The 13056-nt window shown below is 39.5% G+C and overlaps 1 protein-coding gene across 23 annotated transcripts in view; it reads left to right on the top strand.

Annotated features, from left to right (window-relative positions):
• Nrxn3 (neurexin 3) overlaps nucleotides 1-13056 on the top strand; it is a 1683426-nt gene that overhangs the window by 868926 nt on the left and 801444 nt on the right. For all 23 annotated transcript variants that reach the window (XR_004114172.1, XR_004114173.1, XM_031355959.1 and 20 more), the window contains 3 exons: nucleotides 5675-6056; nucleotides 7280-7470; nucleotides 8265-8438. Coding sequence is in view for 21 of the 23 variants with exons in the window: in XM_031355959.1 (XP_031211819.1) it covers nucleotides 5675-6056; nucleotides 7280-7470; nucleotides 8265-8438 (747 nt within the window). In the remaining 2 variants the exon portion in view is untranslated. The remainder of the gene's footprint in view (nucleotides 1-5674; nucleotides 6057-7279; nucleotides 7471-8264; nucleotides 8439-13056) is intronic.

Raw genomic sequence — 13056 nt, forward strand, 5'->3', positions numbered from 1 at the left:
AGAGAGAGAGAGAGAAAGAGAGAAAGGGAGAGAGAGACAGAGGCAGAGACACAGAGAGATGGAGATGGAGAGACAGAGAGAGATCAGTCCACAAAGAGGAAAAACACACAGCATATATCCTTTCAGCATTAGATGCTGCAATAGCTGTTTTACGAGTACCAATTCATTTAATCTTCAATAATTCAATATTCTTTCAAAATAAATGTTCCTATTGTCATTTTACTGAAGAGGAATGGGATGTTAGAGCTGTGTAATTAAGCTTCAAATCCACGTCTGTGTGATTCCAAAGAAGGAAGCAGTTTGCTGCACTTTGCAATCCATCAAAAGAAAATGATTTCTCCTCCAGTGCAGGCAAAATACAATGAAGTGGGTAAGGACGAGATGGGGAATACATCTCAGGATGTCTACCGTGGTACTTTGTCTCTTCCCTCCTAGAAAAGAAGGCACACAGAGCCATACCAATTATCCCATGCACTCCAATTCCACAAGACCCAAATCAGTCTTTGGAAATAGTTTCTAACCTATAGACCTTCAGGGTAGCTTAATGGTATAAAATGAATGTAGAAAATGAGATGGAAAAAAAAAGATTATGTTGTTTAGAAGCCACTTTCCATCTGCATTAATTATTCAAGCTGTCCCCATGAGCTGTGAGGTCAAACAGGGGTCTACAAATTAGGTGGTGAGTACCACTAATTCCTTTGGATTTGGCTGGTTAAATCCCAGAATGATGCAATTTGCAGCACGTTGTGAATAGTGGCCACTAGGTGGCACTCTCACCACAATCTCTCTCTCAGCAGTGATTTCCTTTCATTTTCCTGGAAAAACACAAAGAACACAAAGATTTGCAGAACTAAGGGTACAATAATCCCTTGCCTTGATCATTGTTCTTTCATAGACCCTTTGGAATAAAGGCAATTACGTGCTGTGCTTTCTGTTAGTCCTAACAATTAGAACACAGGGCTAAAGCATGGAATGTCCAAGCCATCCAGTAATTTTATTTGAAATTAATAAATCCTTTCACTTTCTGCCATACCTCCTACTTCAGTGGCAGCAGAACGCAGCAGCTACAAAGAAGAAAGGAATTTGGGAGAGGTAGAGAGTTAGTCTCTTTGTCTGGTATTTTTGTTGTTGATTTTTTTTTTCTTTTTTTCAGTGAAAGCAGGTTTGGGAATTTAATTTTAATTTAGAGAATTCATTAAACCAGGCACTGAGTCTAAAATATATGCAGACCCCAAGTTATAAATGGCATCTTATTGGCTTACTTAATAATCCCTTTCATGCCGTCTAAGGTCCCCCAGTGTGGCAAATTTCTAACTAGTCTACACAAATGACAAAGACAATAGTCCAGGCTCACATGTTACCAAAGGCCAGGAAAGAATTATTTTCCAACCTGGTGTTTTTCATTTATTATCATATAATTATATTCTTGGAAAAGTATTAAGTTCACTTGACAGTTAGTAAGGCTTGCTTGATTGATTGGGCTGGATTTCTATTATTAAAAACAAATTAAAAGAATACCTTTCTTGGTTTATGCTCCTCAGAATAGCGACCTAATGTGCTAACACCACACACTTGGCTCAGAACTTCTCGCTAGTATAAAAATTCACCCCACTTTTTACTGCTCTGCTCAATTGACTTCTCTCTTCTCCACCTACACTTTAAAAACTCCATAATTTGTCAAAGACACCACCAAAAACTTACTATACATGTTAATAAAAGTTGATAAAGTGAGCATAGGAAAGGTTTGGTCAAATGAAGCTCTTCATTACAAAATTCATTAGGCACATTGTGATAAGCTAATGCACATTGCTGTTCACCAATAATTAGATATGCATCACTTGCTTCAGGTTTTTTAAGAATAAGGTATTTTATGATATAGCATGCTTTTAAAATGTGCTGAGCACCTGAGGGAAATGTTTAGATCAAGTGAGGCTGGAGAATTGTGACATAAATGTGGAAAATCCCCAACTGAGCCTTTATAAGCCTTCCTTTTCTCAATATTCTCCTGTGTTTGGAAGTCATAGGGAATCTAATGCTTTCTCCCAGAATTTCCCACTACAATTACTAACATAATTATTATTATCATTATTATTTGGCTGAGTTTAGACTGTTGGCCAGGGATCATACAAATACACACAAAATTGGTCCTACAAATTCTGACCTTCGAGTTGCCATCTCAGATATGAGCCCCACTGCATGTACCCCCACTGTGCCATTGATATTTGCTGAACTCAGACTCTGCTATAGGCCATTGGACATCCAGAAGGCACTAGAATGGTCCATGCATAAGGAGACATTGCTTGCAAAGTAAATGAGAAGTAATTAGAACAATCAAAGAAAGGAAAAGAGTGACTTTTTTAAGAATTTGTATTAGCCAATAATTAAGGTCCCAGACACTTTCTAAAATGTCTTCTGGCCCGATGCCTTTAATTCTGCCAGCTTCAGACTCAATGCACACAGGAGAAATGGAGATAACCAAAAAATTAAGAACCACACCCAAGGCAACCTAGTGACAGGTTTACTATGTGGTGTGGCCTCTTGGGAAATTACAGATCAGGCAAGAGTTCTCCTAGATTCAAATCCATCAGCATTCAGAATTATAGTATGTAGATGGCCTGTCACTATGAAAGTAAGTACACTACAAAGGGTCAAGGCAGCACAGTTGTTTTAGGAAATATGCCCAATCAATTACCTTGAATTAGATAGAATGGCATGTGATAGTGTGATACCCAGCTACCCAGCTGTGGAAAGAAAGTATGGACTCTATTCCACTTTCTATATGGCACTGCCAACATCAGTTTAATCTGGTACTTTTACTGAGCAAGGATATAAAGCATGAATCAGAAATTTCCTCAAAGATATTAGAGCATACACATAAGATGTGGGCTGTATGCTATGCATCCCTGGATTCAGTTGAACAATTTACCACCTGGGACTTAACCAAACTGCTTCGGCTCTGAACACTAAGTCCCATTACCTCAAAGGCAACATAACGATGCCATCAACGACTTAATGGTAGTAAAGACACATGTCATAGTTGGAGAGCATAGCACACTGGGTATCATATAGAGATATGTACTCTTCATTTCTATTTATTGCCTTTCACCAGGACAGTTTTCTTTCCTCTGGAATTTGAGAGCAGCTGCTCTGAGGTATACATACACTTATCAGTAAGTGAGAGGAAGTTTGGTCTGAACATAAAAGGCAGAGGGCATCATTTCATACAGAGTTCTCAGTTACTAATATGAGTTAGATGACCCACGGATTTGTTTTGTAATAGTTGGCTATTTTGGTCGAAGTTTCAAATGTCAAGCAGTGATGTTTCATGCTTTTATCAGATGAGGTACTATAGGATTTTGAGAGGAGGTAGTTGGTTTGATTTTAATCTGTGTTATGGGTGAATGAGTTCAGTTAGTGGATAACTGAGCCAATTACCTTCTAATTCAGGCCGGCATTGTTGAATCCCCTCCTGCCCTAGACTTGTGATGGTGTATCCCTCATTCCAGACTCTCACTCTAGGCTAACCTCTTGAATTTCCTTGTTCATTTCTCACCCTACTTAACCAACTTCTTGCTTTGTCTCTCTTTTATTTTAACCAATATCCCATATGCTTTATAAAACTGGTTTTCCTGGTAGGCAGAATTTCCTCACTACTCAATCCTGAAGATGGGCTTATCTAAAATTTTGCAAAAATTCTCAACTGAATTGAAAATCACTTCTCTGATCCTTTTGGAACGCCTCGGATCATAAGGGATTCCAATTGCCTTATCAGTACTTTGCTCTAAGGTTTCTGTGTAGGTAGTGGGGATGTGAATTAGGGGAAGGAGTCACATCACCACCCTGTAGTCCTTCTGACTCCATGCCAGTTGGCTGTGGTCCCCTACCCCATCACTTTCTAAACGGGTCCCATGATACCTGCCGTGAAGAGCTGGGACCAAACTGCAGTTGGCTTATGTCAATCACACCACTGTTTTAAAGTGTGTGAGTTTTAGGTTGTGCTCATTTCACAACCAGTATAATTGTCAATATTAAGTAATTTCATGTCCTTATTCCTTTTTCTAGGTATTCAGTTGTTAACAGATTTATTTTACATTTTGATTTTTGCTTCTAATTACAATTTATGTATTTAATGAACATCATTATTTTATTTTTGCTTATATTAAAAGAATAACTTGACACTGGTTGTCAAAACACCACCAAGAAGCTTGTCAAATGTAAGCCTGATTTCTGTGCTCATATTCAACTCTTTGAATCACTTCTGAGGTTGCTTCTGAGGAGGTAGAATCTATATTTAAAATACAAGGAGATGAATAAGTTTTTCAGATGTGGTCTTATTTCTTGGATTCAAGTTAAGTTATCCAAGAAGATACATGCCCACTCTTTGACACTCAAATTCTAGCCTAATAGAGAAGGAAAAATAAGGTGTATAGACAGCAAATGTTATTTTTTTTAGTGAGAAATCTGATAATAAAACAATGGCTTAACTTGATTGAACCTTGGAATTTGACACAATTGATCATGTGAGCCCAGTGTAAATGCCACAGGAGCCATGCTGGGTTCTTTAGCACCAAAGCCATGGATGAGTGTAGTAAGCTGGCTGTTTCCCAAGCTGTTTTAGTCCCACTAAATTAAGCCACCTTTTTCACTAACTGTTATCGAAAACTCATACACACAAAACTTTATATTTGCATATATTCACATATTTAAATACTAATTAAATAATAAAATTAAATAATACATCTTTAATCTTCCCTAAAACTGACTGGAACTTGCTAGAGATGCCAATTCTCAGGTCTCACCTTGGAGTGGCCAACTGTGAGTACGAGGCTCAGCTGTTTAGGTGCTTAGATGCAGACCAACCTTCAAGGACCAGAGTTTAGATCAAAGTCTATGGTTACGTGAATAGAGATCAACTCTGTGGTCCAAACTGATTATGATCAAGTTAATTAATCCACAGGATTCAATTATAAAGTCTTCTAACAGGAAAACTGAATATTATTTCTAGGAAATCATAACCACCTGTTGATAGGTAAAATGAATGGATGATTTACAAAAGAAAAAAACGCCACATTTTCAGAAATAACAAGTAATGAGATACTGTAGCAAGCAATTCCTGGTAATGAGTGCCTAACACTCACCAATTTTATCTTTATAAGAGAGAAAGAGGAAAATAATTTCTTATGCTTTGTGTTCAGATTGTTTTTCCTTCCTTCCTCCCCCTCCCTCTTTTTCTCCTTCCTTTCCCCTTCCCTTTCTCTCTCTACCTTTCTTATTTTGTTTTGTTTGAGGCAGAATTTCTTTATGAAGCCCTGACTGTCCTGAAACTCATTCTGTAGATAAGGCTGGCCTCAAACTCACGGAGATCACCCATCTCTGCCTCCTGAGTTCTTTCTTGAATAAAGTGAATGGCATTGTCCTTCAGCTTGTGTTGTCAGTAAGCTCACAGTTTCTGTGAAGTGGAATTGTCACCAGCTGCCTAGGATCATGAGTCAGACAGGTAACTTGGGTTGAGCTAGGACCTCAGTTGCTGACTGAGATCAGATCAGGTGTGTGTTATAAAAGAGCAGAACAGAACTCAGAAACTTAGAACCACGTTCCTCCTGTAAGACAGAGTATGGTGGCTGTAAGGAAACCGAGTAGCTTTCCCTTTCCTGCCTCATTTCTGGTTTTACAGGTACAATGGTGGGTGACCACACCCGCCTGGAGTTCCACAATATTGAAACTGGTATCATGACTGAGAAGCGTTACATCTCCGTGGTCCCCTCCAGTTTCATTGGCCATCTACAGAGCCTCATGTTCAATGGCTTGCTGTACATTGATTTGTGCAAAAATGGCGACATCGACTACTGTGAACTGAAGGCTCGCTTTGGACTGAGAAACATCATCGCGGACCCTGTCACTTTTAAGACCAAGAGCAGCTACCTGACCCTTGCCACCCTACAGGCCTACACCTCCATGCACCTCTTCTTCCAGTTCAAGACCACTTCAGCTGATGGCTTCATTCTCTTCAATAGTGGTGATGGCAATGATTTTATTGCTGTTGAGCTGGTCAAGGGGTAAGTAGGAGAAACCACAGAGTGGACGTGGGCTATCTTTACTGAAACATTTTGTAAAATATGGCTGTGAAGAGAACTGTCCATTTTACTCCATGCCCCCTGGCCCTGCTAGTACCCTCCTAGCTAACAAAGATCCACAAAATGACTAGAACTGGAAAGTACATGGACTCCTAAGGTTATTTAAGGAAATTCTTCTAGGTTGATTTTATAAAGATTTTTACTATGAAATGTAGTCCTTTGAAACTATTATAGGGTAAAGCTCATTTATATAAACCATAGCTATGATGGGTGTCACATCCAAATTTTGGTTATTACTAATTATAGTTAGCAGATGCAGAGTAAGAAATGAAATCTAGTTATTTCTCAATACTACTATTAGCATTACAATTATTATTTCGAGAGAAGAGCACGGATATAGTCCCGTAGGACCCAAAATTATCAAATTGAGTTTCCTGAATTTCAGGAAATTGCAGAGGCCAACATTATCATTTCTTTTTAAACCTCTTTTTGGCCCCTCTATGTGACTATGGAAAGTAGTCACATAGGAGCAAAACCAGAACTCAGGATGTTCTAGCTGGTTTGCTAGTGTGTTTGTCTAGCACACAGAAGTTCCTGGGTTCCATCCTAGCACTGTATGCATTGGACCTGGCAGTTCATGCCTGTAAATCTAGCATTGGTGTGGTAGAAACACAAGGATCAGTAGTTGAAGGCAGGAGAGCAAATTTGAGGTCAACCTGGGCTACATATGACTTTTGTTTCAAACAAACAAACAAACAAATAAACAAACAATACCCTGATCAATAGTCGTTGAATTCTATTACTGTCCTCTAGTATTTTATAGGGTCCTAACTGAAGCATTCCTTATATCTAGGTATTACTATGGAGCATTAGAAAAGTGACTTTGGGCTGGGTGTGTGAGTATAGGCCCATAATTACAGCACTAGAGAATCTGTGGAAGAAAGATTATGAGTTCCATGCCAACTTGCACTATATTGTATGGTTTTGACTTAAAGAAAATGAAAGGAGACTCTATGAGTCTGTGAATATGGAATTGAAATAATGTATGATACAATAGTTACTGATGATTCTAAGTATGTTTAATTGGCATGTTATGCAAAGTAAGCATGGGAAATTTAAAGCCCCTTGGTTCTGCTATGTGTGTGATTACCCCTGAACTACTTCATGGACCCTGAAGCGATTGTGTGCTCTTTTGTCTTTTGCAGGTACATACACTATGTGTTTGATCTTGGCAATGGTCCCAATGTGATCAAAGGCAACAGTGACCGCCCCCTGAATGATAACCAGTGGCACAACGTGGTCATCACTAGGGACAACAGTAATACCCACAGCCTGAAGGTGGATACCAAGGTAGTCACTCAGGTCATCAATGGTGCCAAAAATCTGGATTTGAAAGGTAATCCTTATATTGAATTTATATTTTAGAGCTCACCTTGCAACGAAATGTTTGCTTCCACAGGGAAGCTCCAGGTTAGGAATTCCAGCCATATCTTTTGTACCACACCTCAAAGATGTTTCCATTTGAAAACTATTGAATTATACCATAAGGCCATTTATCCAGTTTCTATATAGACCATACCTCAAAGATGCTTCCTGATCTGTGATGATATTAGGAATGACTTTTGAAGGTCCAAAAGGTGAGGTGATAAGTCAAGACTTTGTCAAATTTTGGGTGTGTCCTTACTAGAGAGGGAAAATATTTGGCTAAGTCTTTGTGCCTGGGTGACATTGCCTCAGCCATAATCGGTACTGTGTAATAATACATATACCAAAAGGACATGGTAGTTGTTACTCTCATTATGCATTGTTAGATGTTTGATGGGATGTCTGAAAAACACTCAACACATTATTTCTAACAAGCACATAAAACTACTCAATAAATGATTGTCTTGTTGAAAATGTTGTTAGTCTTTATTTAATTAGGTAGACACTACTTTGTACAGTTGATATGGTGATTCAAACTTTGTGAGATGTTTGGACACAGAATGAATGACCTATAATAAATATTTAGTTTTTTTTTTGTTTTAAGAATTTAGAAGTTCTGGTAGTTATTTTTATTTTAGCTGACCCTACGCCTTCCCCCATAGTTGTATTATCATCATCTAAGAAACAAGCTAATTTGTTTAAGCATTAGTGGAGATGGCTACCACATCTTTCTCCAGCTCTTTTGCTGTCTTCCTTCTTTTCTAGGTGACCTCTACATGGCTGGCTTAGCCCAGGGCATGTACAGCAACCTTCCAAAGCTCGTGGCCTCTCGGGATGGATTTCAGGGCTGCCTGGCCTCTGTGGACTTGAATGGACGCCTGCCTGATCTCATCAACGATGCTCTCCACAGGAGTGGACAGATCGAGCGAGGATGTGAAGGTAGAACCTCTCTTCTTTCTAAGGCCCAGCCTTGTCACAGCACCGAGCCCCCTTGCTGCTCTGCCAGTGCCTCTTTCCTCAGTTTACCCATCCTCTGTCAATGTCATTCACCATCCTACAGTGCATCCTCATCGGTGTCCTCTTGTCACTGGTTGAGTATGCTGGACGTGTGCCACAGGCTTTAAGAAGGCATGCTGGCAGATGTCCTTTCAGGGTTGTACACCTTCCTTGTCATGGGCATCAGATTTCTCCCAATTTGTGCCTTTCTTTTCTATTTCTATTTTAACAATGATAAAGGACAATGCAAAGAGTCCGCATTGATGTTACCAATTATTTGGTTATTTGATGCAAATTTATTGGGACATAGAGAAATGATGTCACACTGTCATGATGTTGGAAGGGAACTATCATTTATTTAGTACTTGCTGGATCAGGCTCTGCTCCTCAGTCCTCAGGGAACTGTCAAGGAATAGCCTCAGTTCCCACATTAGGAAGACCTGGATTAAGGTCCAGGTGACATTTGGTAATTTATTTAACCATTCAGATCTATCTTTTCTTTCTCTGCCAAATGTCAGATCTATCTTTTCTTTCTCTGCCAAATGGGACAATAATAGGCCCTTTTAAAAGTAGTATGAAAAAAAATCTGAAAGATACAAAATGCCTGATACATAGTGGGTACTGAATAAATGTGGGATTATTGTTCCTGGATATGATCTCATGCGAGGCACATAATAGTACTGCATGTTTACCCATGCTGCACAACAACCATGCTCAGCCTGTTTCTATAGATGGTAAAAGTAATGTCTTTCCAGAGCTGTTGGTGACTGTAAGAACAGCTTCGTTTTAGCCAGTAGAGGGCAGCAGTGTACACATTCTGAGTTCATTCCTGCCCTCACTTGGCCCAAGAAATAACTGCAGGTCATCTACAGCCAAAGTGATTGCCTAACCAGTCAGCAAGATCTTCGTTCCTCTGGCTGAGCCTAATGGTCCTTTGTGCAACGTACGGTGTTTCCTTGCATCCATCTTTCAGTTTTCATGTCGAAAGCTGTTCACTTACTTCCTGTGTTCAAGTTCATGAACACTGCTTCTAAAGCAGCTTCCATTTGAGTTATCTCTATCCCTTTAAAGCAGTTTGGCAAATGCTTCTCAGGCTAACCTGTGCTATAAAAGATGTTTGCCTTGCCTGAGTCAGTTGCCTAGTACTAGTGTCAAAAGGATTATCCCTGTGATCTGCTTCCAGGTTTCCTTTAACTAAGACAATGTTTTTAATTCCGAGATTCCTGATGGCTATTAAATATAGTGTGTGTGTATGTGTGTGTGTGTGTGTGTGTGTGTGTGTGTGTGTGTGTCTATCTGCCTGTCTGTTTGTCTGTGTGTGTATGATGGGCAAGAGGTTAGGAATTAAAAGGCATTTGAGGTAGCCATTTTGTGTTTTCCTGAAAATGCTGCACAATTTCATTCTACTTGACCATATTTTTGGACTTACTGGTCTACTCATAGTTCTTCAGATGTTAAAAGACAATGCAGGGAAAAATGATGTGTTTGGCATTCAAATGAGTATCTTACTTTAGAAGGCTTTGGGATGACAGGAGTTGAGCTTCTTTCGGAATTGCCATATCAAGTTAAATTACAATGTGAAATTACATATTAAAGGCAGAAAGCAGGGCTAATCAAGATGGCTAAGGAGTTAAAAGCAGTCCCGCTTTTCCACAGGATACAAATTCAGTTCCTAGTACCCATATTATGTGACCTATAACACTACATCCAGTGTTACAATACTTTCTTCTTGCATTGTATTTAGGTTTGCTCTCTCTCTCTCTCTCTCTCTCTCTCTCTCTCTCTCTCTCTCTCTCTGTCTCTCTGATATGCATGAGTGTGCACATGCACACACACACATAGACACACACATACTTTCACACACAATTGAAAATAAAATCTTTTAAAAGAAAGCACAAAGTACTATTTAAATAGCAAATTATTTTTAATGTGTCTTATGTTATTCAGACTGAACACTTGAGAATCTATTTAACTCTCAAGCTGTATTAACCAATAGAACTGTAGTATAAGGGATGGGGCGATGACTTGGCAGATAAAACAAGTGCTCTGCTAGCATGAGCACCAGAATTTAGATCCCTAGCATCCTCATAACTGGGTAGGTCATCCTCAGTCCCAGGCCACAGAGACAGAGATAGGGTATCTGGAGCAAGCTGACTAAAAGTAGGCTCTGGGTCCAAGTGAGAGATTGCCTCAGTAAGTAAGGCACAAAGCCATTGAAGGAGATGCCTGACATCAACTTCTGGCCTCTGTATGTGTATGCTTTGCACACACAGCACCACATACATGCTAGAAAAAAGAGAGAGAAATGTAGCACAAGTCACACATTAAATTTCCTAATAGTAATATTTCAAAATTTGTAGCATAACAGGAAATTAGTTTTCATTATACATTTTATCTTAGTTAACCAAATATATCCAAAATATTAGCATTTTGGTGTGTGTCATAAAATGACTCATGGGAATTTTATATCCTTTTGATTGTATTAAACCTTCAAAAGCTTGTGTGCTTTACCTTTGCAGCAGCCACTAAGTTCGGGCCACACACATTTGAAGCACTCTTGCCACACGTGTGTCTGGCTGCTGTACTGGAAGCACAAATCCATAGAATGTGAAACTTGTAGTTATAATGAAATGAAGTGACAATACTGGAGAAAAAGGAAGTTTAAACTAACTTCTACAAAAATGTAAAGACAGAAGGGAGGAACAAACCCCACTCAGGAGAGCTTTAGGGGAAACAGTGAGATCTCCAGCAGAAGGAAATTACCCATCGCACTGGGGCAAATGTCCCCAGCTCTCCCTGAAGCTCTCCATCAGCTTGGGTGATTCACCACATGCATTATGGTAGACTCCAGCCTCTCTCTAAGTACTCTGATTGTTCAAAGCCGGATACTGCGACTTGATGGATCTCCCATCTATCTATGGCAAAGCCCGAGGGCCTAATCACATGCACTCTATTGCCATGGAGATAATTATGATGGTAGCCCACCGAGCATTAAGGCTTCCCTACTGGGTGGGATGAAGTGGAAGCTGAGTGCCAAGGGAGGGAGGAAGGTCCTTGTTTATTGTACACTGATGACTTACATAATTAGCTTAAGTGGAGAGGAAAAATGGCCAAAAAGTGGGTTAAGGCATAAATTACTATCATTGGAAGTTTGCAGCATTGTGAATAAGGCCCTAGAGAAGATCCTGGGCGCCTTTTTAGGGTTCTATGGAAATGTCACTGTAAGGAATAGTAAGGAAGGGAAACAAAGAACCTCCATCCTTGTAGAATCTACAGAGGATTCCATTCTCATGAGTCTTTTGCACATAGCATGTGACTCTTAAGAATATCTTATGGTATAAGGCACATGGGATACACAGGAAAGAGAGCATGTAACTTGGTATTATTTCTTCATAGAGAATAGTAAGCCAGTTGGGGATAAGATGTCATTACCAAAAGAAATGACCTGGTTCTACTTAAAATGGCAAATATGTTATGTTTTTATATATTTAGGTGTAGCAGTCTAAGATATATTATAATTTCTTGCCAAAGTCAGTGGCATTGATATTTTAAAATCCCTAAGCAGTAAATGCATTATTTTACCTTTACCTGACCTTCCAAGAACATATGTAAGAAGTTATAAGAGTTAGAAATTATTTTAAAATGTGTGAATTTGGCATTCTTTGGTTCTCAGACTACTAATTTACTTAGTAACTAGGAATGATCTTGAAGTAGGTTTTAAATTTAGGTCTCTGATTTAGAAATTAAGTCTGATTTCCAGTCAAATTTTAGCTGCGACATTTGATCTCTAATTTGGGCCAAGATTTTTTTCTTTAAATAATGCCTTACTTCAAACTCAGCTGATAAATACCTGTTGAGATCACCTTAGCTGTAGAGGCTAAAGCATCCTGAGCAGAAGTACTATTGCACAGTTGTGGAGGGTAAACATCTGAAAGAAAACACCACGTGCTTCATTTTGGAACTGGCATGAATCAAAAAAAGGACATTCATTTTGCCTTTTTGCCCACAAACATTTGCTGATATTCCTACAAATTAAACAAATTAAGTTCTTTGGTGTCCCCAGTGGGTCATCTGGGTAGAACTGCATGACTCTGGTGCCATATTCTTTGGTGGAATTTTCAAGGGTGTGTATAAGGGGATTGGGGTGGCCTGGTGACTCTCCTGTGTTCAACTCCTAAATGTTCCAAAGTATTTTTGTGGGCTTTGAATGTGCACATGTGTCTTTCAGTCTGGCCACATGCTGCCTTTATCTCTAGACTGAGTGCCTTGGGGTTGGCTGTGTATGTGTGGGAAGGCTCTCCCTGCCCGTCGCTTGTGCTTTGTCAACTTCACTGTTTTCCTGTCCCAGCTCTGCTGACTTGGCTCCCAAGAGGCCCCGCTCTGCCCTGGTCTGTGCATCCTTGTGTCTGTGCTGTCTCTGGTGACCTTGTAGAGCATTTCAAGTGTCTGTCTGAGTGATGTTGGCTATGCAGACTGCATTTTTGTTTCTATAATGTTAACCAGTTGACTCTAACTAACCTTTGGTTATTGTTTTCGCTTTTTCTGTTCTTTTGCTAACAAA

The sequence above is a fragment of the Mastomys coucha genome, unplaced genomic scaffold (genome assembly GCF_008632895.1).
Source record: "Mastomys coucha isolate ucsf_1 unplaced genomic scaffold, UCSF_Mcou_1 pScaffold6, whole genome shotgun sequence".
In the NCBI taxonomy this organism is placed as follows: domain Eukaryota; kingdom Metazoa; phylum Chordata; class Mammalia; order Rodentia; family Muridae; genus Mastomys; species Mastomys coucha.